The following is a 24,538-nucleotide window of genomic DNA, read 5'->3' on the forward strand; positions in this document are numbered from 1 at the left end:
CACTTTAATGGCAAGTGCCCAGGGCTCTACAGAGTTATTGGGAGACGTTTTTGAGGTTGTAAAGGTACAAGTGTCAGGGGCATACAGCATGTGCTCAATTAATGTTGGTTCCCCTTAGGGACTGTCTCTTTCTTCCCAGGGCAGGGGTTCTTAACCTCGACCCCACTGACCTTTGGGGCCCAAAATTCTCCGTTGCAGGGGACTGCCCTGTGCATGGGAGGGTGATTCGCAGCGTCCTTGGCCTCCACCCTTCCCCGCGCCCGTGGGGGCCTGGCCCGAGGCAGGGTGCGGGGTGGGTGCTGCTGCTGGCCATGTCTGGACCAGAGCATGTGCGCTGGCTCCACGCTTGTGTTTCCTCTGCCCATAGCGAGGTGCAAGGTCTTCACCCACTGCCGGGCCTGCCTGGTTCTGGACACTTCTGGGCCGTTGCGGCCTGTACAAAACCACGGCAAATGGCTCCTTCGTCCTGGGACCACTGCGGCCCTGGCCCTGCCGGGGGCCCGGAGCCGCACTCCATGATTTTGAGATGCTTCCCTCCCTGGCAGGGCTGGGGGGTCCCTGCTGCTTCTCTGTCCATGGGGGTGGGCTCACTGGGGCTAGGAATGTGGGACTCAGTGTGCCGGGGAGCTCAGCCTGGACAGAGTCCCAGGGACTCCGGGGTGCAGTGTCCTGCAGGGAGCCCCGGGATGGGGCTGCAGGTACTTGCAGGCAGGGCCATGCGAGCTGTTCCTCCCAGGGACAGAGGCCAAATGCCGGCCTTTCCAGCCTGCCTGGGTGCCGGCCCCCTCCGGCGGAGGCCCCAAGAGGGAGCTGGGGGCCTCGGTACCCACCATGTCTCCTTTCGTCCTCAGGTCTGAGATTCTTGGGGGGGGGTGTCGGTTCGGCAGAACCCCCCTCCAGCCAGCAGTCATGAGCCAGCCGGGTCACTGAGCACTGACAGGGCAGAGGAGGGGTCCAGGGCTCTTTCCTGTTCTCTCCTCTCCTCTCCCCCTGTCCCCACCTCCTCTCTCCCAGGGCCATGCCCTTCTCAGGGAGACCTTCTATGCCCCAGCCCTCCGCCCCCACCAGGTCATCCCCCCACCCCGCCTTGGGCTCACTCACCAGGACTCAGCAGGTTACCTCCTCTGCATTTTTGGAATCTAGCTGCGCATCCCACCCGGCCACCCCTCCCTGGGTGTACCAAACCTCTGGGGTCCCTCCTCCATCTCCCCTTAAACCCTAAACCCTCTCAGGACTCCCCATGGAGTGTTTCAGCTTCTGACCAGGGCATTCAAGCGCCCCCCCCAACCCCTTCCCTCCCCCTGGCCATCCCCCCCACCCCAGCCTCCCCTGCCGTCGGGTCGGTCTCCACGCAGATGGGTGCTGGGACGCGCCCGAGGACGGGGGGCGGCGGGGGCGCCAAGGGGTCTCGCGGGTCCCCTCCACCCTGCGGGGCGGGGCCACCCGCGAGGGGCGGGGCCGCGGGCGGGGCGGGGCGGGGCGCGCGGGGCAGAGACGCGGGGAGTCGCGGCGCCCTCGCTCCGCTCGCGGGCTCGGCCAGCCCCGGCCCTTCGGCACCTGCCGTGCGGCGCTCCCGGCTCCAGATGGGGAAGGACCAGGGCTTCTCTCGGCACTTTCGGTAGCTCCCCCGGCGCGCGCCCCGGAACCGCGCGGGGGGTCCGGCTGGGGCATCTCGGGGCTTCCCGGCCGAGGCTGGGGAGGGTGGGAAGAAACCGGGGGTTCGCGGGGGGGGGGGGCGCCCGGAACCCGTGTGCCAGGGGGAGCCCCCTTCCCGCATGCCGCGGGCTGGGCGGAGGGCCAGGACCGAGGGCCGAGGTCGCAGCTGGGTGCCCTGGCTGAGAATGGGCGCGTCCCGTCGCGAGTTTGGGGGGCACAATCTGCTGCTCCTACCCACTTGGGCCCGGGCACCCTCGCCCCCACCCCACCCGTTTGCCGGTCCAGGGCAGGCTGATGAGGAAGGGTGAGCTGGCGAAAGGCAGTCCGGGCAGGGAACGCACAGTGGAGAGGACCCGGGGCTGAAGCAAGCCACGGCGCAGGCAGACCCTGTGCGGAAGGGCATCGTGTCTCTCCAGGGGAGTGATGTGGCCTCAGAGAGGCTGTGGGCAGAGCAGGGGCTCAGCGGCCCTGGGCAGCTACGCCTGGCCAGCGGGGTGAAAGGGTCAAGGTGGGCTGAGTTGGGCCCTGAGGTCCCTCAGCATCTGGTCCTGCTGGGTCATTCCATGCAGAGTAGACGCGGAACTGTGTGCCGCGGGCCAGGCCGAGTAGCAGGGAGGGCCCACGGGAGCCAGGACAGGCGTCTGGCTGGCCAGGCAGCCTTGGCCCCCACGCAGGGAAAGGGCCACCCCACCCCCTCACACCTGTGCAGTTGGTGACCCATCCTGACCCCACCACCAGTGGGGCAGGGCCTTTTCTGGTCACCGCTGAAGAGTGGTGCTAGGATGGCCAAGGGGTTGGAGGCAGGGGCAGGGAAATGGAGGTGTCGGGCTCCCAGGGACCTTGGGTGGCGGTTGGGAGAATGAGGCTAACACTTGCGATTTGCAGGAATCCTGGGGGGTGGGCAGGACGCTCCTGGCAGAGGTGAGCAGGCCATTCACTCTGGCTTCCTGGCCACCTGGATCATGGAGACCTGGAGCCAAACTCACATGGGGGCAGGGCCCGACCCCTGTGCACCCCCCCCCCCACTCCCAACTCCCCACCCCCTATCCAGTTTATTCTGCCTGCTGGCCCCAGGGGAGCTAAGTGAGGGCATCTGGGGCAACTCAGAGGTGCTGTATTTCAGCCACTGCTCTCCTCTACCTGCCTCCCCACCATGCCCTTGACGCTGGCTCCTGGTACATACAATAGGGAAAGGCACCTTGGGGTGCAGCCGGGGAGGGCTCACTAGCAAGGGACCCTCAGGGGCCCTCATCAGAGGTCCTGCCAGGGTGCTGAGGCTTGGCAGTCGGGCCTCCAGGCCTAGCTGCACCAGAGGTCAACTGTGTAACCCCAGAAGGGCCTGGGGCCTCTCGGCCTCAGCACCCTCTGCCAGACTAGAGTATTGTCCCCCGGGATGCCGTCTCCTGTCATTACTCAAAAGTGTGGCCAGGCTGCTGCAGACCCGTTCGCTGAGCCCTCCTGCACGCAGAGGCCAGGCTGGGGTTTACAGCCAGCACAACGGGCCCGGGCCTCACCCAGCGCCCAGTCTCACAGGGGAGACCAGCAGGCACTGAGCAGCTGCCCTAGGGTGTGCGCCTTGCGCGGGGGACCATCCGAGCCTCCCAGCCTGCCTCTCACACCTTCCGGGGTGCATCTTTGGAGAGCAGGAGTCATAGCCCCTTCAACTTTGAACCCCCAGTGTCCGGCTGGCACAGAGAGCAGGGCCTTGCTAAACCCATGGAGAACGGCATCAAAGGTGGGTGGGAGTGTACCCCTGGGGCAGAAGCCAGGAGGGCAGGCTGAACGTGGCAGAGGCAGGGGTCACAGGCAGCTGTGGAGAAGCCAGCAGGAAGACTGGCCAGGGGCTCTTAACCAGGGGTCTGTGAGCTTGAATTGAAATTCAAAAAAGAAAAAACCTTCTTCTGGGGACGTGCTGGTGCGGGAGTGGTGTATTTATTCAATAACACACAGTAGAGTGTGGCCTTAGTAAGGGGTCTGTGGTTTCTACCTGGGTGGCAAAAGGGTCCGTAGAACAAGTACGGTCAAGAACCCCTGTTCTAGGGGAAGGTGGACCCGGGGCGCATTGTGCCTCCCAGTTTGCTCTGCAGAGGCTTCTGGAAACAGGCTGGGAGAAGGTGGGGGGGGCGAATGGACCCCCAGGTGGGGCTTGGCCTGGCTGGTGCAAGGGCGTGCGCCCAGGAAAGGGGTGGGAAGGCAGGACATGGAGCCCGCCTCTCCCACTGAGGGGGACACCAAGAGGAAGAGGAGGAGGGGTCCGTGGACGCGCTGTGGGGGAAGCAGGGTCAAGCGGGACGGTCTGAACGTGACTTTCCCGAGGTGGAGCCAGCAGGGCGCGCCGAGGGCGACCCCGGAGAGCCGGCCGCGGGCTCCCCGGCCAGCGGGCCCGGCGCTCCCGGGGGCCCCTCCCCGACGCCGCGGAGCCCGGGCCCGACTCTGGCGTCCCCGCCGGCAGGATCTTCATCCCCAAGAAGCACCGGGCGCGCTTCGACGAGGTGGTGTCGCAGGGCCTCCTGGGCAAGCTGTGCCGCGCGCGGCGGGCGCAGGGCGCGCAGCGGCTGCGCCGGAGCCGCAGCGAGGAGCGGCCCGAGCGCCTCCTGGTGTCCACGCGCGCCAGCGCCGCGCCGCGCCGCCCCGACGAGCCGCCCCCGCGCAAGGCCGCCTCGCTGGGGGGCGGCCGCGCCGGCCCCGGGGGCGCGCGCAGGTACCGCGGGGCGCGCGGGGCCGGGCCGCGGCGCCTCCTGGTCTGCGGGCTCGGGGGGCCGGGGGGCCGGGGGCCTGGGCAGGGGGCGCGTTGTGGGGGAGCGAGCCGCGGGGCTGCCCTCCCGCGCGCCCGCCGCGCCTCCCACCCGCCTCCTTTCTCCCCAGGACCGTCCGAGTCTACAAGGGCAACAAGAGCTTCGGGTTCACGCTGCGCGGCCACGGCCCCGTGTGGATCGAGTCCGTCCTGCCCGGTGAGGGGGGAAGGTTGTCCCAAGAGTCATGCCACCGGGTCATTCCACCCCTGTGCCTGCTGCTCCGTGACCCCCCCCCCCAGGCACCCGCGTCCTGTAGCCTCTGTCCTCTTGCGCTTCGGGGAGCAGCAGACCCCAACCTGCCCCCTGACCAGTGTGAGTGACCTGGGGCTGCTCCCCTCCCCCTTGAGCGTCACCCCTGAGCCAAGTGGGAAGGGGGTCCCTGCCCAGGTCACTGGGACAGCCAGGGCAGAGCTGGTGCTTGCCCAGACTGGACCCCAAAGCACATTCCCCGTGCCAGGCGCCCCTTGTGAACCAGGCAGTCCCCGGCTGGCAGCATCCGAGAAGGCAGCGCCCTGCAGGGTCTCCCCGGACTCTCCAGCCCCCCACCCCGCGCTCCCCTCCTTTCACCCCTTCTGTTCCTGGCATCTCGAAGAAGGCAGAGCCTTGTTGGACCAGAAATTTCTCCCCCTTGCCCCTTTAGTGGGGTCAGCAGGGAAGCCCATTCCGTCATGGAAGGTCTTCGTGGGACAGCTGGTCTCTCTCTCCCGGGGACACCACCCACAGGGCTGCATCACCCACTCTGCCCTGCATCCTTCCCCTCCTAGAACCTGGGCACGATGCAGCCCCCCAGTGCCCCCCCAATGCCGACTCCTTTCTCCTAATCTGCATCTCGAGTCTCCAGTGTAGGGCCCCAGTGCCCAGCCTCTTCCCATCCGCAGAAAGCCCCGGGTGCCTCTGCGTCATCGCCCCAGCCCCACGTGGTTCCCAGCCCTAATCCCCATCACTGGCGGCTCTGTTCTTCGACGACGTGTGCATCCCGAGTTGCCAGCCCCGGTGTTAAGGGGACAGAACCAGAAGGCTACTCTCTAGCCACCTCCTTCTAGAAAGGATTCTTCTCTCCCCATGGGATGTGGCTCTCCCCACCATTCCCTGCCCTCCTCCCTGCCTCTCCCACCGCCCAGAGCCCTGTGGAAATGCAGCAGAGCTGATCCTCCCGCCGCAGCCTCCAACCTGGTGACGCCACGCCTGGCTCGTCATAGGGAGCCTGCAGTGGCACAGCCAAATGGATGCCCAGATGGGCCCTTTTACAGATGGGGAAACTGAGGCCCAGAGAGGCTCTGGCAAGGCCAGGACCAGAACCTGGAGTCTCCCATGCTGCAATCCCTCTGCCCTCCCACCCCCAGCTGGCCTGAGCTTCCCAGAAGGCCGGATTGGACTGGTCACCACTAGCCCCCTCTCTCCTGTTTTCAACCTTGGGGCAAGGAGCTCCCCCCAATCCCACCGCTCCCGGGAAGCCTTCCCTGATCACTCCAGTGCTCTCTCACAAGGCACCTTCCCTCCAATCTCCACAACCTCAAGTCAAAATCACTCTCAACCTAAGAGAGTATGTTTTATTTAGACGTTTATCATTTCCCCCCACTTGCTTCCAAATCAGGTTTTTAGTGACTACAAATAAAAGAAAAATATTTGTATATGCAGGAGCAAACTTCCCACCTTGCCCTCCCCAGTGGGAGTCAGACCTGACCATCAGGGCCTCGGGGCAGAGAAGGAGATTCAGCCAACGGGAGGAGACCCCCCCCCCCCGACAAATAAGACACATTTACCCTGACAGTAAATTCCAAGAGGAACCGATGACTGGGTCTTGTAGAAGAGACCAAGAACCCCTTCTGCACGGAGAGTGTGGAGGAGGCCGGGAACTCTCCAGACCCTTCCTGGTTTCCACTCAGAGAGCCGAGGGCCCGACAGGCCCCTGCTGGCCCCACGCAGCTGCCCTGAGGACACCCGTCCCCAGCCAGGGTCCAAGGCTGCTGCCAGCCTGCCCGGGGGCCGTGCCCTCCTTGGAACAGCTGGCGTCAGGGAGGCACCGAGGGCGCATGCCAGGCTCTCCCCACCTGGACTTGGCTCTCCCCTGCCGCTGACCCCTCGGTGTCTCTGGAGCGTCCCTGGAGCCCCCAGGTCCAGAGCAGCTCCCCGCCCAGCTCACCCTCTCTTCTTGCCCCCAGGGAGCCCAGCTGACAATGCTTCCCTCAAGTCGGGGGACCGGATCCTCTTCCTCAACGGACTGGACATGAGGTCAGAGGCTATTGGGGATCTCCGTCTCCCTGACCGGTTGGTCCCCAGGGTCGGTCATCTTCCTATGGGGACTGTCAGGCCTGTCCCCCCACCCTAGCCGGGACCTCAGTTCATCCTCGAAATGACCTGTGGGGCCCACTCAGCCCATGCCTCCCGCTGGGACCAGAGTCGATGGCCCTTCCGGGTCTTGCCCCGGACAGGGAGGCCCTGCCTAGGGTTGACATGGGCCCCGCCCCCCTCGTATGCGGACAAGCCAGCCCCCGTGGCCACCTAGGTGGCCCTACGCCTGGGCTTCTCCCGCAGGCCGGGCCCAGCAGCGGGCTCGCCGAGGGCGGGCTGGGCTGGTGGCCGTGGACAGGGCTCACCCGGCTGAGGCCCTCCTGGGCCACCTGTGCTTGGCAGGAACTGCTCCCACGACAAGGTGGTGTCCATGCTGCAGGGGAGTGGAGCCATGCCCACGCTGGTGGTGGAGGAGGGGCTCGTCCCGTTCGCCAGCGGTGAGACCCCCCCACTCCCCGCTGCCGGGGCCACTCCACGTGGGGTTTATGAGGCCCCAGGGCATGTGAGGTCTGCAGAGGACCCTGCTCTTGCCCCAAACCTGGGCTTTGCTTCCCAAGGCCAGCCCCCCAGGGTGGTCAGCACGCCCCACGCAGCAGTCTTGCGGACCCTGCCTGGGGCTCTCTCTCTATCCCCATCACCAACTCTAGGCAGCAGGCGTGCCTCCCAGTGTGTGGCACTGCGCAGCGCCCCAGCTCGGGAGGTCCCTTGTCCCCAGCTCCCCCCTGGCCCGAGCACGCGGGCTCACTGCTGCCTCTCCTGCCCACGGGCCCGGCAGACTCCGATTCCCTGGACTCGCCCAACTCGTCGTCGGCACTCACGTCACTGCAGTGGGTGGCGGAGATCCTGCCCTCCAGCATCCGGGTCCAGGGGAGGACCTTCAGCCAGCAGCTGGAGCACCTGCTCACGCCCCCTGAGCGCTATGGGGTCTGCCGGGCCCTCGAAAGCTTCTTCCAGCACAGGTGGTCTCACTCCCCACCCCTGCTCCCTGCCTAGAGCAAACCCTGACCCTGACCTTGGGCTGCCCTAGAACAAACCCTGACCTTGATGCCTCCTTGGGCAAGCCACAGCTGGCTTATTGTTGGGACCCGCACTTGCCCCAGGGGTCAGTTGGGGGTCTCTCTTCTGGCACCTCAGATACAGCAGGCCACGCTAGCCCCCTCCTCTGCCCACTGGCTCATCATGGTCGGAGCTGAGCCCCAAACTTGTTCACCCCCCAGTCTTGTTTGAAAACAGCTCTCTTGAGCTCTAATTCACCTACCATACAGTTCACCCATTCTGAGTGTACATTTAAGTGACTTTCAGTCTACTCACACATCTGTGCAACCGTCGCCCCAGGTAATTTAGAAATTTTCATCACCTTCTCTTCCCCCATCCCCTCCCAGCCCTAAGCAATAACTATTCTTTCTGTCTCTATAGATTTCTCTTTTCTAGACTTCACACGACATGTGCACTTTTGCGTCTGCCTTCTTTCACTCAGCATAACATTTTCGCTTTCCCCAAGTTGCAGCCTGTCAGCTGTCCATTTTTTTTGAGGGCCGCAGAATGTTCTGCTGTATGGGTAGAGCACATTGCGCTTATCCCCTCACCGCTTGGTGGACATGGGGTTGGTTGTGCCTCCCCTTTCCTTCCTGTCCCCTCCCCTCTCCCTTATCTGCCCCATCGGGGCCATCATTCTGGTGAGTTTAAAGGGCATCCTTTGGTTTGAACACGTTCTTGAAAACGGAGCACTGGTGTTTTGTAGGATGCATTTTTATTCTACATCAACGTTATGGTATATGTCTTGTTCTGTATCTGACTTTTGCTCCCTAAGTGCTGCATGTTCAAGACCTACCCAGGTTGCTATGACTACATTTACTACCTTGGTAATGACTGTAGAAGAATTCCCCTGGGTCCCAGCCACCGTATTCCACCTGTTTATCCTCTCAGTGATGCCAGGTTGCCTCCACTCTCTTCCATCGTAAATAACACTGTGATGAATATCTTTATGCACATTTCCCTAAGGCTTGAAATGTATATCTAAGAACAGAAGTGCTGGATATTTGGTATTTGCTTACTTAATTTGACGAGGTAGTGACAGGTTACTTTCTAGAACACTGTCTTCACTCTCACCTGCAATGCATGAGGGCTTGCTTATCAGTCCCCTCCCCACTTCCCACCACCAGACCTTACCCACCTTTTCAGGTTTGCTTGTCTTTTAGGTATAAAATGATATCTTTTTACACATATATTTAATTTGTTTTTCTGTTTCCTAGTTATTTTAAATTAATTATTTTAAGCACATTTTCATAGGCATAACTTTTCCAGTTTCTTCCACTATAAATTGCCAGTTCATGTCCTTTGTCCATTTTTGTTTTATTGGGCTTTTTGTTCTTGATTTCCAGGAGTTCCTGGTACATTCTGGCTCTTCATCCTTTGTTGATTGAATTCTCTGTTGGTACTGCAAATATCTTCTCCCATTTCGGTCTACTATTATTACTTCTCTCAGATCATATTCATGTATCCATGTTGTGCTCCTTTGAACAGATATCCTAAGCTTCATATACTCAAATTCGCTCCCTTTTTGGCCTTAGGGTTTTAGCTTTTAAAAGTTTAAGATTTTCCCTTGCCCCGAAGTCCTGAGATAGTCTCCTGCAATTTCTTCTAAGTTTATAATTTCATCTTCCACACTTCGGTCTTTCATCCATCTAGAGCTTACCTTTATCTGTGGTACTACGTAAGGATGCAGTTTTCTTTTTTCCCATTTAGTGCAGAGGTCAGCCAGCTGCTTCTGTAATGGGCCAGATAATTAAACATTTCAGGCTTGGCGGGTCCCATGGTCCCTGGCACATCTACTCAACTCTGCCATTATAGCTAGGTGGGCGCGGCGGGGGTCTACTAAAACTCGCTTGACAGAAGCAGGCAGTGGGCCACATGCTCCCTGACGTAGCGGGTCAGTTGGGGAGGTAGGTGCTGTCCTTATGCCCAGTTACAGCCGGGGAGCTGAGGCTGAGAGGAGGGGAGCAACCGAGAAGGGTCCCTTAGTGGGGCCCTGAATCCAGGCAGCCTGGCCCCAGAGTCCACGCCCCGACTCAACCCTGCCGCGCCTGGGGGCCGGTGTGTGAGGCTGCCCCGTGGTGACCCCTGAGGGACGGGCGGCCTGACTGCCTGCCCCTGCTGTCCCAGGAGCATCGACACCCTCATCGTCGACGTCTACCCGCTGCTGGACACGCCTGCCAAGCAGGTCCTCTGGCAGTTCGTCTACCAGCTGCTGACCTACGAGGAGCAGGAGCTCTGTCAGGAGAAGATCGCATGCTTCCTGGGCTACACGGCCATGACGGGTAAGCGGCCCCCGCGCCACCCCAACCTCGCCGAGGCCAGGCGCCTGGTCCACCGGGCCCCGTCGGTCGGCGTTCTCCAGGGAAACGGAGGCAACGGGGCAGACAGAGTAGGTATATAACATAAGTGTAAAGAGAATTGGCCCGGGCGATCGTGGGGGACCAGCAAGGATGAATTCTGTGGAGGAGGCTGGCAGGCTGGAAATGCCAGGAGTAAATGGATTGGGTCCAAACTCCAGCGGGTGGGTCCGGCAGCAGGCTGGAGACTCAGACCAGAGGCGACACTGTGGATGTGAGGCAGAATTTCTTCTTCGCCCAGAAACCTCGGTTTTCTGCTCTTAAGGCCCCCGACAGATTGGGCGAGGCCATCTCCTAATTTACTCAAAGTCAGCTGATGGTAGGTGCTAATCCCATCTCCAAAATATTCCTGCTGCAACATCTGGGCCTGTGTTCAACAAATAACTGGACACCGTATCCTAGCCAAGTTGACAGGTAAAATTAACCATCTCAGAGCCAGACACCTGTCCTCACCGGTGGGCCCAGGCAGATAGCCCCACAGAGGTGCCTCCCAGCTTGACCTTCCTGCAGCAGGTGCATCCGAACGTCACCTGACCTCCCCGGGTCTCGTTCTCCTCACTCACAGAACGGGGCGGGTCACAGCTTCTGTTCTCTTGCCTTGTCACGGAGAGGGTCAGTGGCTGCGCTTTGCAACCTGGGAAGTGCGGCAAAGATCACGAAAATTGTGCGGCAGCTGTTGGACATACCAGCCCGTGGTGCCTGGGTCACGAGCACCTGGTCAGGTCACACCTGGCTGGAGCGTCCCCCTCCCTCAACACCCACATACACACCTGGGCCTGCAGGGCCACCAACAGCCTCTGCTTCTCGCGGCTGCCCACCTGTTCCCGCGGAGCACAGCTAGAAGCCCTCCCCAGCCAGCCTGCTGTGCACCTGAGAAGGTGCACCTACTAGCAACCCGCAGAACCGCACCTTTTGTATTTTACACCGTGCGCGTGGAAAATGTGTCCAGACCCTGTGGACGTACCACATCCTAGACACACCACACCTGCCATGTCCAGCCCTGTACGTGCCTGCCCTCGTGGGCCACTGGCCCTGTCCCACAATCTGCCGGGGGCCAGGCTGGACAGCACATGGCCCACACATCCGGCTAAGTCCGGAAACCTCCCACTTTGCCCCATGAGACCCTGTGCGCCTCGACTCGGCCTGGTGCAAACACGGGGTGTCGCCACCCCAGAGGCGGGAGGTCCTAGATGCTTGTGATGAGGAGGTTCCCCTCTTGGTCCTGCTTCCTGGTTTCTGGCCCCAGGCTGTCCCTCCAGGGCTGCCCCCCGAGGGAAGTCCCCAGGGCCTGGGGTTCGCCTGTTGGTGCCACTGGCTCCCCCCTTCCCTCTCCCTATGGTGGGGGGAGGTCCTTATCTGGCTGAAAGGACAGAAGGGGGCCCATCCCCTCCCCACATCCCACAGCAGAGCTGAAACCCACATCGGACCTGGAGCTGGAGCCCGAGCCCGAGCCGGAGCCGGAGCCGCAGCTGCAGCCACGGAGCTCGCTGAGGGCCTCGTCCATGTGCCGCCGCAGCCTCCGGGCCCAGGGCCTCGAGGCCAGCCTCGGCTGCGGTCAGCGCTGGGCCGGGGTGGGGGGGTGCGGACGGGGGGCCTGGTGGGATGAAGTCCCCAGGGGGTGGGGGTGAGCGGGCTCTCCCTCCCACGCGTGGAGAACAGGCCCCAGTGGCAGACTCGTCCCCGTTCCCCGGCAGGTCCTGGCGACTGCCCTGAGATGCCTCTTCCTCTGGTCCCAGGAGAGCGGCAGGCGGGCGATGGCACATCCCTGCCCGAGACCCCGAACCCCAAGATGGTGAGACCTGCTCCTTCAACACTCCGGCTGGGGCAGTGGGTCTGGGAAACGGGCTTCCCCCCGGGGGCAGCTCCAGGCTGGGAAGCTCCCTGCCCCCCAGGCCCCCCAGGCCACGATGGGGGCCACGTGGGGGAGGCGGGGGGCGGCCTACACTCACCCCCGCCTCCCCCCAGATGTCAGCCGTCTATGCAGAGCTCGAGTCCCGGCTGAACAGCAGCTTCAAAGGGAAGATGGGGACCATGTCCAAATCCCGGGGCTCCCCCCCAGTGTCCAGCCCAGCAGGTACCACAGGTGGGACTCGGCCCGTGGGTGGCACTGCCTCTGCCCTGGCTGGCTGGCTGTGGTTTCACCGCCACCATCACCCCACCCCCTGTCCCCAGCATGCAGTCACCCTTCTGCTTCCCCTCTGCTCCTTGGCCAAGGTATGGGGAACCTCAGAAGTCTCCATGGCCAGCGGCCATCAAGGTCAGGGTCGTCCCAGCCCCTCCCACGTTCCCTGTGATCCTCAGTCCAGCTCTGGATCTAAAAAAGCCAAGAGCTGCCCCCCTCAAAGAAGTCCACCAGTTAGCAGGTGGCTTTTGCATAAACTGATAAGTGCATGCCCTGCTCTGTGAATGGCACAGCTGGGAAGATGGTGCCTCATGGGACACATGTAATGGCTCCTCTGCAATTCAGAAGTTGGGACCCCCGTAAAATGCTCCTGTGAGCCCACGGCGTTATCCAAGGCCAAGGGCTTCTGGGGCACGGAAGTGCCTCGTGATCCTTGGGCTGGGGCCTAGAGCCGGACCCTTGGCCCCAACGGGTGCCAGTGACTGAGCCAGGAGCCCGGTGGCACCCCGATGTCCATTCCAAGACGAGCTGGGGCCTGGGGTGCAGCAGTGCTCCATGAGCGCCCTCAGGGACGAGCCTGGGCTGGCAGGGTCCCCCAGGGCCACCCAGAGAGGAGAAGAGGTGGGCCCAAGGCCACAGAGCCCACCCGCCCTGGGCCCCTCCCCTCCAGCCTCCACCCGGGACCCAGGGCCTGGCTGAAGAGGGGGGTCCTCACGCTGCATCCCCCACCCCAGGGCCCAGGACCCTGTCCAGCGTCTCCTGGCCCAGCGAGCGGCTCCTGCCCTCCCCCTGCTACTACCCGCTGTGCTCGGGGGGCCCGGCCTCCCCCAGCAGCTCCGAGTCCCACCCCTACGCCAGCCTGGACAGCAGCAGGGCGCCCTCCCCGCAGCCAGGCCCCGGGCCCGCGCGCCCCGCCAGCCCCCCCAGCCCGGCCCCCGCCCGCCCGCCCAGCCGCAGGAAGCTCTTCACCTTCTCCCGCCCGGTGCGGAGCCGAGACACCGACCGCTTCCTGGACGCGCTGAGCGAGCAGCTGGGGCCCCGGGTCGCCGTCGTGGATGATTTCCTGACCCCTGAGAACGACTACGAGGAGGTGGGGGGCCCTCCCGGCCAACCCTGGCCCTGCCCCAGCCTGTCCTGTCGGGCTGCCGCAGGCTACCCCACTTCCCGGCTTCAGCTATACCCCCTTGACTCAGGCCGTCCCATCTCTTGTCCCAGGCTACCTCACCCCTGTCCCAGGCTATGCTGCCCCTTGCCCGAGGCTAGCCCATCTCAGGTCACCCCATTTCTTGCCCTACATTTTCTCAGGCCGTCCCATCCCAGGTCCTTCTACCTTTACCCCCAGACTGTCCCACCCCTTGCACGAGGCTACCTCATGCACCCTGTCCCAGAGTACCCCATTCTTGGTTCCAGGCTAACTCTCTCAGGCTTTCCCACCCCCAGTCTCAGGCTCACCCACTGGACTATCCTAGCCACATCTGCAGGTTAGCCCACCCCTGTCCCAGGCTAGCCCCTTCACGCAAGCACACGCCCCCGCCCCCCGCTCCAGATGAGCTTCCATGATGACCAGGGCAGCTACGGAACCAATGAGCGGAGCAGCGCGAGCGAGTGCCTCAGCAGCAGCGAGGAGGGCAGCTCCCTCACCTACTCCTCCATCTCCGACCACATCCCCCCGCCCCCGCTCAGCCCCCCGCCGCCGCCGCCCCTGCCCTTCCACGACCCCAAGCCCAGCGGCCTTCCCCTCGAGGGGCCCCGGGGCCCCGGGCCAGCGCTGGCCAAGCCCCTCACCCAGCTCGGCCACCCCGTCCCTCCCCCGCCCCCGCCGCCCCTGCCCCCGCCCGTGCCCTGCGCGCCGCCGCCCGTGCTGGCCCGAGGCCTGGGCCACCGCCGCAGCGAGACCAGTCACATGAGCGTCAAGCGCCTGCGGTGGGAGCAGGTGGAGAACTCGGAAGGCACCATCTGGGGGCAGGTGGGTGACCCGAGGGTGCCCCGCGCCGGGGGAGGGCGGCCTGCGCGGCAGCTGTGGAGACAGGACCCGGGGTCAGCAGGCGCACCTGCGGGTCCTCCCCGCCCGAGCCGAGGGTGAACAGAGGCACATCCCACGGTGCTGGGATGACGTGCCCTCCCCGGTGGTGCTCCCAAGCATGGAAGCCTGGCCCACCTGAGCCGAAGGCACCCTGGTACGAGCACCCTATCAGTCTCCAGGCCTGATTAGTTCCCCTTGGCTCTTGGAGACACGAGAAGGACATGTGGTTAGAGAACCACGGCCCTGACTGTCCACCATCCAGTTCATTCAGAGGCGCCAAGCCCGAGAGGCTCCAAAGGGCAGCTGGCCTCTGTGCAGCAGCTGCCACCCTTCCACTTTGATGCTTGAATTTCTTCTCAGTATATACTTGAACAGAGGGAAAAAAGACAAACAAAAAGCAAAAAAACAAAAACTACAAAAAGAAAGGAAAAAAAAGCAAAAATATATACTAGAACACTTTCACCGATGGGGAACTCACTACCAGTCAAGGCGACCCTTCTCTCCCTGGACTGTTTTAATCACCCTTCCTTGATTTGATCTGACATCTTGCTCCCAAAGATTCCCAGACCTTGCTTTCTGTCCTTTTCCTCAAAATCAGGCAAAGCAAGTGCTCTCCCTTATCCACAGACCATCCTGGTAGAGGAGCAAGGTCTACCCACCTCACCCCTGTTCTTGAGATCCCCTAAACTTGGTTTCTGGTCCCACAGTCTCGTGACCATGTTCCTGTCTAAGGGCAGGTTCTGATGGGAACCGTGGAGTTGGCCAGCTCAGAGAAAACAGGGTCCTCACCTCCTTTGACCTGGATACCATACTCCTTTTAATATGGCCTGGGATCCCTCCAGCTTTGAGGGCTGCCTTGTCCCAGTGCTCAGGCCCACCATCATCCTCAATCCCAGTACCTTCATCTCAGAACCAAGAGCATGCCCTCCCATGTAGCCACACTCTGCTGGGCACGCTTGCCAGGTCTTCCGGGTACCACGTCCTGGGTCTCGGTTCTGTCTGCTGCCCTCCCAGCCAAGTTGGCCTCAGCCCGTCTCCCCAGGAAATCTATCCTGTCACTGATAAAGAAGCAGGTCAAGGTCACAAACAAGGACCTACCGGATCCCTTGGAGACCGCATCCCTACCAGCCTCCGGGGGGACTTTGAGCCTTGCTTCACCGTAGATTCCTTCCACCAGTTGCCAAGGCTGGACCCAGGGACACAGGTCACCCATCTGGCCATCTGAGACTTCGCTCCCCTGCCTACCCGTCCTTTGGGGCCTCCCCCTGGCAACTCCGCCATCCTCACTTCCTGTCAAGGCCCCAGCTGGCCAGACCAGATGGACGCCTCTTATCCAGACACTCGCCACAGCCTCCTGTCCACCTCCAGCCTTTCCCCGCTCCAGCTGCCCCGGCGCCAGCTCATTCTGCCCGGGAGCTCTGGTGAACTCGCTCCCTGCCAAGGAGACCTCGAAGCAGGGCCAGGCCCTCGGCCACTTCCCCAAGCCCCCTGGCTCGGCCTCAGCCCCTCTAGAGACACGTTGCCCCGGTCCCAGCCCAGCTTGCGGGCATCTGCGTGGACCGCGGTCCAGGCCGCGCGCACCACCGCCCAGGGAGGAGCCAGCCCCCCGGCTGCTAACCTGGATGATTTAGCGTCCCCTGCCCGCGGGCTCATCCCAGGGCCTGATGGGGGCTCTCCAGTGTCACCCTGAGATGGAGGCGGGGGGAGGCAGGCCAGCCTCCATTGCTCCCCCTCACTGTAGCTCTCTCTCCCCTCCCTCGCAGCTTGGGGAAGACTCTGATTATGATAAGCTGAGCGACATGGTGAAGTACCTCGACCTGGAGCTCCACTTCGGCACCCAGAAGCCTGCCAGTGAGTGGTCTGATGGCCCTGAGGGGATCCTCGGTGGCCACCCGGGGCTTCGAGTCCCCCAGCTCTGCCCTGACCTGCATTTACTTACTGTGTCCCTGAGTGGTGCATCTTCTCAGAGCCTCTGTTTCCCCACCTCAAAATGGAGATTATTTCGCGACATGCAAGGGAGGCACTCTAAAGTAATCCCTGTGACAACTCTGAGGTGGGCGCTGTGATCACTCCCTCTTCCTGATGAGGCAGCACAGAGGGGCTAGGTCATTTGCTCAAAGTCACACAGCCAGAATACAGTGGACAGGAAGCGTCCACGAGCAGTTCTTGCAGTCCGCCCCTCTCCCTCCCCTCCCCCCTTTCAGGTAGCTCCCTATAGTTGTTGGGGGAGGCTCCAGGTGTGGGGGGTGGTCCCAGGATAGAGGACACAGGCCCTTGTCTGGAGCAACCCTTGGAAGGTCCCGAGGTGATTGGTCCCAAAGGCCCAGGGGAGCAAGGACACACGAGCAGGTGGTCAAGGGGGAGCAGACACGTGCCCTGTACCCCAGACCTGAGGGCCACGTGTGGGAGGCTGAGGCCTGAAGGGAGCATGGTTCTATCAGGGCTGCGGTGGGGGGGTGGTTCGAGCCCCAGGAGACCCCCTGGATTCCGCCAGCCTGTGGCCCCAGCCCCAGCCTTGTCTCCTCTCTGTTAACTGGCCCGGTGTCCCTCCTAGAGCCGTCGCCGCGGCCCGAGCCCTTCAGGAAGAAGGAGGTGGTGGAGATCCTGTCCCACAAGAAAGCCTACAACACCTGTAAGAGACCAGAGTGCCTGGCGCCTGGGGGTGGCAGGGAGTAGGCCGTGGGCGCCCCGACCCCTGAGGCCGGGCTGAGAGGGGACCCCCACCGCCGGCCCGGTGCCCCCAGGGCGAGAGGTGACCTGTGAGCTCCGCCCCCTCGCTGGCCCCGCCTCCAAAGGCCCCACTCAGCCTTTAGGTCTCTCTCCTGAGATCCCGCCCCCACCGTTCACTTGGTCGCCGGAAGGCTCCTCACCAGGTCCCGGTCCCGCCCCTGCCCCACGCCCCACGCCCCACGGGGAGGGGCCACGTCGGCCCCGCCCCCACTTCTGGCCCCACCCCCGCCCCTGGCAGCCCTGGAAGGCACGGTGCCGCCCCCCCCCCGGGCCGTCCCCACGCCCCGGCCACGCCCCGACGCCCCGCCCTCGGCCCGGCCACGCCCAGGTCACGCCCCGCCCCCGGCCCGGCCACGCCCCGACGCCCCCGCCCTCGGCTCGGCCACGCCCCGCCCTCGGCCCGGCTCCGCCCCGACGCCCCGCCCTCGGCTCGGCCACGCCCCGCCGCCACGCCCTCGGCCCGGCTCCGCCCCGACGCCCCGCCCTAGGCTCGGCCCCGCCCCCGCCGGAGCCCCGCCCCCGGCCCGGCCCGACGGCGCGCGCGCCCGCCCGCAGCCATCCTGCTGGCGCACCTGAAGCTGAGCCCGGCCGAGCTGCGGCAGGAGCTGATGAGCATGGAGCCCCGGCGCCTGGAGCCCGCGCACCTGGCGCAGCTGCTGCTCTTCGCGCCCGACGCCGACGAGGAGCAGCGCTACCGCGCCTTCCGCGAGGCGCCCGGCCGCCTCAGCGAGCCCGACCAGTTCGTCCTGCAGGTGCGGGCGCGGGCGGCGGCGGGAGGGCGCCCCGGGGGCGGCCGCGCTGCCCGCAGCGGCTCTCCCGGCGGCGCGGCGGTGACCCCCGCCCCCGCCCGCGCGGCAGATGCTGTCGGTCCCCGAGTACAAGACCCGCCTGCGCAGCCTCCACTTCCAGGCCACGCTGCAGGAGAAGACCGAGGAGATCCGCGGCAGCCTCCAGTGCCTGCGCCAGGCCTCCCTGGAGCTCAGGAACAGCCGCCGGCTCGCCAAGATCCTGGAGGTCAGCGCGCCCCGTCCCCGGGGCCTGCCCGCCTGGAGGCCCCCCCTGGCGGCGGCCCCCAGGACGGCCCCTTCTCCCCACAGTTCGTGCTGGCGATGGGCAACTATCTCAACGACGGGCAGCCCGAGAGCAGCAGGACCACCGGCTTCAAGATCAACTTCCTGACCGAGGTGAGCGTGCACCCCACCCCCCACTCCCCAACAGCTCCCCCACCACCCCTGCCACCAAGGCGCCTGGCTCCGAGGCTGGCAGAGGGGCTAGAGGCATCAGCACCCAGGAGAGAAGGCCGGGCTGCGCCCCATGTGAGGCCGTCGCGGGTTGGCAGAGGGGAAGCCTGGCTCCTCCAAGCCTCAGGAGCTGGAGACAGCGTGGAGGCAGCCAGGGGAGGCTCTAGGAGCAGAGAGAGTCAAGGCCACCCCTGTCACCCGCCACCACTGTCAGGTCCGCCTTCCCTGAACCATCCAGGATCAGAGAAAGGGCAGCTTGGCCACTCAGAATTCCCCAGGGTTCCAGGGACCCAGTGGATTGGGGTGTCCGAGGCTCAGATGGGCCACAGGTGATCCCAGCAAACCCCGAGAGGGAGGAAGGGTGAAGGGCTCCTTGAGGATTGTGTGGGGGTCGTCTGCAGCTGAACTCCACCAAGACGGTGGATGGGAAGTCCACCTTCCTGCACATTCTTGCCAAATCGCTGAGCCAGCACTTCCCCGAACTCCTGGGTTTTGCGCAGGACCTGCCCACCGTGCCCCTCGCTGCCAAAGGTACTCGGGCGGCCCGGGCGGGGAGGGGGTGACGGGACAGAGGCCCGGCCCTCCTGGGCTGGAAGGGCCGTCCCCGTGAGGCCTCCGTCCCCTCCCCTGCAGTGAACCAGCGGGCCCTGACCAGCGACCTGGCCGACCTCCACGGCACCGTCAGCGAGATCCAGGCTACCTGCCAGAGCCTGTCCCCCTCCAGTGAGGACAAGTTTGCCGTGGTCATGGCAGTATCCTCCAAAAAACCTGGACCAGCACCAGGGTGGTCTCTGGGGGGGAGCAGGTAGAGGCTGCTGTAGCTCCAGCGGCTGCCTCAGCCTCCCTCTCCCAGCAGAGGCTGCTGAGCACCCAGGGTCCTAGGAGAGGGATCCGTGCTGGGTCATTGAGAACCAAGTGCTAATGCCAAGTCTGTGTGTAATGAGGCAGGTGCTCTTCTGTGAGGGTCCCAAAGCCACAGCCTCACCCCATCTGTCCCCATGAGCTGTGGAGCCCAGACTTAAGTCACAGGGTGCAAGGAGAGGCCTGTCGGGCAGTGGAAGGTGCTGGGGAGAGGGAAATGTCCCCATGGAGACCCACCTGCAGGGCTGGGCCAGGGGAGAGACAGAAGGGCACATGGCATCTCTTCTCGCTCCCCTTCTGGGGCCCCAGTGCCCCTGGAAGGAAGACAGGGCTTTCCCTGCTGGAGCTAGAGCTAGACAGGGAGGCTCCAGGGGCTACGCCTCTCAGCCGGGGTGGTAAGTGCCACAGCCCCTTCCCCAGAAAATCCCTGTCGTCTATCCCTGACCCCAGCGCATGGTGCCGGCTGAGGATGAGTGCAGGGATAGGAAGTTGGCATCAGGTCCCCCTTTCTTAGAGGGATTGTCACCCAGGGTGCCTGGCAGGACATCACCGAGCAGACACTGGGGTTGGTGCAAACTGCTGGTCAACCCCATCCACTTTCACCCCATGACACCCAGATGCCCTGCAGATGTGGAAACAGGCTACTTCATGTCTGTGGGTGTCAGCCTGTGTCCGTGGGTGTCAGCCTGCCTCCGTGGGAGGTTCCCAGAGAAAGGACGATGGTCACCGAAAGACAGCATCTGTAGAGGGACGGGAGCTGATGCAGGGGACACAGTAGCCCTTCAGCTAGACCTGCGCCCAAATCCTGGCTTGGCTGCTTACCAGTTGTGTGACACTGGGCAAGTAACTCACCCTCTCTGAGCCCTGGTTTTCTCATCTATAAAAAGATAGAGACCATCCCTATCACAGGTTGCTGTTGTGATTAACCAGTTATGATGCAGATGGTTCAGCCCTGGCTCTGACTGTGCATACCATGTGACCTTGGGCTAATTGCTAAAGCTCTCTGTGCCTCAGTTTCTTGACGTGTAAAATGGGGATAATTTATCTCACAGAGCTGTTATGATAATTTCATGAGAATGGTTAGAAGACTTAGAGAAAAGCTTGGCACAACCTAAGTGCTGAAAGAAATGATATTTTCTGAGGACCTACTATGTGCCCAAAATTATTCTAAGCACCAGAGATGCACAGGCAAGCAGTCCTCAGCCTCACCAAGCTTCCAGCCAAGAGACAAACTTGGGAGCAATTTCAGATAGTGACACCTTCTATGAGAAAACAGAGTGGCATGGGGAGTGGATGTGTCTCAAGCAGTTGAGCACCTGCATCCCACATGGGAGGTCCCAGGTTCGGTTCCCGGTGCTTCCTAAAAGCGAAAAGGCAAACAAATGAAAAAACAAACTCAGGGGAGTCAATGTGGCTCAGTGGTTGAGTGCCAGCCTCCCACATAAGAGGCCCTGGGTTCGATCCCTGGCCCCAGGACCTAAAAATAAAAACCCCACAAAACCAAAAACAGAGTGACAGGGGGTGGCTCTATGAGGGGGTAAGGGTCAGAGGGGAGCAGTGGCCTCTGAGCAGAGGCCTGAGGCTGGGCGGGATTGGGCGGGACCTGGAGCTGGCTGAGAGCAGGGCCGCGCTCAGAAGGACCCGGGCTCTGAAGCACCCGGGCGTCGCTGGAGCCTGTGGGCGCTCAGCTGGACCTTCGTCCTTGACCGAGGCCACCAGTCCTTCCTGGAGACGGCGCAGCCGGCGCTGCGGGCGCTGGACGGGCTGCAGCGGGAGGCCACGGAGGAGCTGGGCAAGGCCCTGGCCTTCTTCGGGGAAGATTCCAAAGCCACCACCTCCGAGGCCTTCTTTGGCATCTTCTCGGAGTTCATGAGCAAGTTCGAGGTGAGCCAAGCCGGGAGGCCGCGGGGCCAGTTAGGAGAGATCCAACGAGGGGGTCCCCGAGATGCGCGGGTGGTGCCCTCCGGTGGAGCCTGCAGTCTGCTGGGTTGGGGTGGGACGAGGGGGACGGAGGCTCAAGGCCGGGCTGCGCCCTCCCCACTGTCCCCTTCTGCCCCCCCCACAGCGAGCGCTCACGGACCTGCAGGGCGGAGAAGGCACGCGCAGCTCCGGGATGGTTTCGCCCCTGGCCTGGTGACGCGGTGACCCCGCAGCCCCTTCGGCCCGACGGGGTCCATGCGCTGCCCGCGCGGACTGCCCGGCGCGGTGGCAAAGGGCCCGGCCGCGGGATGCCGGCGCCCGCCCGTGTCTCCACTACCTCAGCCGTCGAGCTTCGGGCCCCCCTGCCACCTCCTGCGGGCACCCCACTCCCCGGCCCGGCCGAGACCCTCCGGGGCGGGCCTCCAGAGGACGATGTCCCCGCCTTGCTGTCTGCAGGGCCCTGAAGGACCTTCGCCTTGTCCTGCCCCTGCGCTCCCTCGGCTTCCCGCGTCCCTCTCCCCTGCCTCGCTCCCGGGCGCGTTTCAATAAAGTGTTGGCTGTGGGAGCCTTCAGGGTGTCGGGGTCCCTCGGTGGGGTGGGGAGAGGGCCTGCAAGCAGGGCGCCCCAGTTGTCTCATCTGCTTGGTCGTCTCCACGGGCCCCGGGGGAGGCCATCCCAACCCTGCTGTGAGCCGGCGGGGGACCCCAGGGTGGAGGCAGCAGGGCCTTGAGCACAGCCCAGTGGGCACAGGGCCTGGAGGCCCCGGGGCGGCCCCTGGCCTCCCAGTGGACAGGGGGTGGCGGCCCGTGCACCTGAGCCGGTTCTGGAAGCTAAAGGCGCCGCAGATGCCTGGAGGAGGGGGCCAGCCAGGAGAGCGGCCAGGGGGAGAGTGGATTTGCCTTCGTGTCAGGCTGCAGAGTTGAGCTTTCAACCCAGGGGACAAACTCCAGGCAGGCAGAGGCGTCGGGGTGCTGGGATGGAGAGAACGTGGAGATGCTCACGATTTGGTGTCCCTCAGCTGGAAGGACGTCCCTGGATAGGTCACAGGAGCAGAGCAGGTTGTGGATGGAGGGTGCAATTTGGGATCCGTTCGGAACGGGAGGCCCTGTTAGGCGTGCCTCTGCGGCCCTGGGGAGAGCCGGGCTGGAGAGCAGCCAGGGAGCTGGGGCTGCTGGGGGCAGGCGGAGCGGGGGGCAGGGAGGGCGCGTTGACCTGTTGTGCCTTTCCACGCTCCGGTCAGCAGATCCCTGCGTCAGGGCGCTTCTGCTCAGCTCTCTTTCACAGAAGTCTGAAATACACCTTAAACCCCTTTCTTGGATTCTTTCTGTCCCCCAACAATCAAATCATTAATGGCACCCAGGGCAGTATTTGGGACTCATTCAGTTCTTTCACGTCTTCTGCAAACCCCTGTTTGAGGCCAGGTAGGATCCTTTCTTGGCTCCCTATTCACAGTCACTCTGTAGAAATGTCTAAACCAAAGTGTGTAACTCTGGGGAGGGGGAAACAACGTACGCAGGCATGGCTCAGTTCTCCCCGGCAACTCACGGCAGGTCACTGTCGTAAGCTCCCACAGCCTGTGTCTCTGGGAAACATGTTGGGTCCTTTAACGTCCCCATGTGAACTCCAGAGAGATTCTCAACTCCGTCAGGCCATGGACTGGCATGCTGCCAGGGCCTAGCTGGTCCACAGGGCTTTGTCCTGCACATTAGAAGCAGGTGCCCTCCCCAGGCAGGTCCAGCCTCGTGCCCAGGACCACAGCTTGCATTGTTACATACCTCCTGTCGTTATCTACTGGCCAGAACAATGCTATGTAACAAACGCTCCCGAACCTCCATGGCTGAAAACATGATCACTTGGGAAGCAGACATGGCTCAACTGATAGAGCATCCGCCTACCATATGGAGGGTCCAGGGTTCGATCCCCAGGGCCTCCTGACCCGTGTGGTGAGCTGGCCCACGCGCAGTGCTGCCATGCACAAGGAGTGCCGTGCCACGCGCAAGGAGTGCGCCCTGCAAGGAGAGCCACCCCGCATGAAAAAAGTGCAACCTGTCCAGGAGTGGTGCCGCACACACGGAGAGCTGATGCAGCAAGATGACACAACATAAAAATAAACGCACTTTCCCAGTGCCACCGGATAATGCAAGCGGACGCAGAAGAACACACGGCGAATGGGCACAGAAAGCAGACAATGGGGGAGAGGGAGGGATAAATAAATGACTCTTTAAAAAAAACAAAAAGCATCATCACTTACTACTCACACACAAGTCTATGGGCCACTTCTGAGCTGAGCTGGGCTCACAGGCTCAGCTGGGACCTGGTTGGGCAGCTGTTGCTCACGCCAGGCTCTCATGGCTGGGCCTTGGCTGGGATGGCTTCATGGGGACTGTCATCCTCCAGCCAACTAGCCGGGGTCCACTTGGTGGAGGCAGGGGTCCAGAATAAGCAAAGGCCCAGGATGCCCGTGGAGGCCAGCCTCAGAACAAGGACACCATCCCTTCTGCCGCACTTTACTGTCCAAGCAAGCATCAAGGCCAGCCTAGGTTCCAAAGGAGAGGAACGAGCCACAAAATCACCTTGCGAAGGGTGTGGGTTCGGGGACGGGTGGAGAATCGGGGCCATTTTTGCAAAATGCCTGCCGCGGCCAAGCACCCTGGCGCCAAACCCAGCCTCTGCAAGTCCCCAGTGGCTGGATCCACCTGGAGCCAGCCTGACTCCGGGTATCCAGCCCCTCGTGCCTGCATGGGGTGCTCGTCAAACCCTCTTGCCTCTTACCCCCCTGCCAGTGGGCAGCAGTGGTCTGTCCCTGCCTAGCAACCTGTCTCCTTTATGCTGGGAACAGCTCCTAATTTTTCCTTTAGGAAATTATCCCTCCCCTACTCCCAGGTCCTGGATCTGTGCCGATTGGACAAGGAAGGTCTCGTTACCCTCCCTGGGTGGTGTTGAGTGGGTCCAAGACTTAATTTAGAAATGGAGTTTAGAAATGGAGGCTCCCTGTCCTCTGGATGAATTCCTGGGTGTCTAGAGCACGGGAGCCTGGAAGGTGCTGCCAGGACCACCCCATGGAGGGGGTCTGCAGTTGCGTACAGCAGAGGGGAACTCCCCGGTGGAAAGCTCGCTGTGCCCTGGCTTGAACTGTGCTCGAGGTAGGCATCTGGACTTGCGAGCTACTGAACCAGCAAATCCCAGCTACCCCAGCCACGAGTGTGCACACAGGCTTGTGTGTCCCGGGAATTTATCTCTCAGTGATACTAACCAAACAGCAAAGCCTACTTCTTTTTTTTTTTTTTTAAGATTTATTTTATTTCTCTCCCCTTCCCCCACCCCGTTGTCTGTTCCCTGTGCCCATTCACTGTGTGTTCTTCTGCGTCTGCTTGCATTTATCCTGCGGCACTGGGAAAGTGCGTCTATTTTTATGTTGTGTCATTTTGCTGCGTCAGCTCTCCGTGCATGCAGTGCCACTCCTGGGCAGGCTGCGCTTTTTTCACGTGGGGTGGCTCTCCTTGCGG

At 62.8% G+C, this 24,538-nt stretch overlaps 1 protein-coding gene across 2 annotated transcripts; it reads left to right on the forward strand.

The window, feature by feature from the left end:
- The first annotated feature begins 1,522 nt into the window (after nucleotides 1-1,522).
- Nucleotides 1,523-21,597, forward strand: GRID2IP (Grid2 interacting protein). 2 transcript variants are annotated; one of them, XM_058285761.2, is made up of 21 exons: nucleotides 1,523-1,618; nucleotides 4,109-4,357; nucleotides 4,522-4,607; nucleotides 6,614-6,683; nucleotides 7,086-7,180; nucleotides 7,519-7,702; nucleotides 9,906-10,060; nucleotides 11,540-11,689; nucleotides 11,830-11,927; nucleotides 12,101-12,218; nucleotides 12,992-13,347; nucleotides 13,804-14,223; nucleotides 16,044-16,131; nucleotides 16,835-16,912; nucleotides 17,566-17,762; nucleotides 17,869-18,024; nucleotides 18,108-18,194; nucleotides 18,653-18,782; nucleotides 18,885-19,003; nucleotides 20,832-20,996; nucleotides 21,178-21,597. In XM_058285761.2, the coding sequence occupies exons 1-21, from the start codon at nucleotides 1,584-1,586 to the stop codon at nucleotides 21,247-21,249; spliced, it is 3,108 nt and encodes a 1,035-aa protein (XP_058141744.1). In that variant the 5' UTR covers nucleotides 1,523-1,583; the 3' UTR covers nucleotides 21,250-21,597. The 2 variants fall into 2 exon arrangements, with proteins under 2 accessions (XP_058141744.1, XP_058141745.1); XM_058285762.2 differs by having other exon boundaries at nucleotides 11,543-11,689.
- Nucleotides 21,598-24,538: the final 2,941 nt, after the last annotated feature.

The sequence above is a fragment of the Dasypus novemcinctus genome, chromosome 23, assembly GCF_030445035.2.
Source record: "Dasypus novemcinctus isolate mDasNov1 chromosome 23, mDasNov1.1.hap2, whole genome shotgun sequence".
NCBI lineage: Eukaryota > Metazoa > Chordata > Mammalia > Cingulata > Dasypodidae > Dasypus > Dasypus novemcinctus.

What these genes read in the sequence shown, in the direction of transcription:
- GRID2IP (XM_058285761.2), top strand. Translation starts at nt 1,584, where the DNA reads ATGGGGAAGGACCAGGGCTTCTCTCGGCACTTTCG. An exon ending in GGGCTACACGGCCATGACGG is followed by an intron (nt 10,061 to 11,539) that starts GTAAGCGGCCCC and finishes CACATCCCACAG; the next exon opens with CAGAGCTGAAACCCACATCG. An exon ending in CAAGAAAGCCTACAACACCT is followed by an intron (nt 16,913 to 17,565) that starts GTAAGAGACCAG and finishes GCCCGCCCGCAG; the next exon opens with CCATCCTGCTGGCGCACCTG.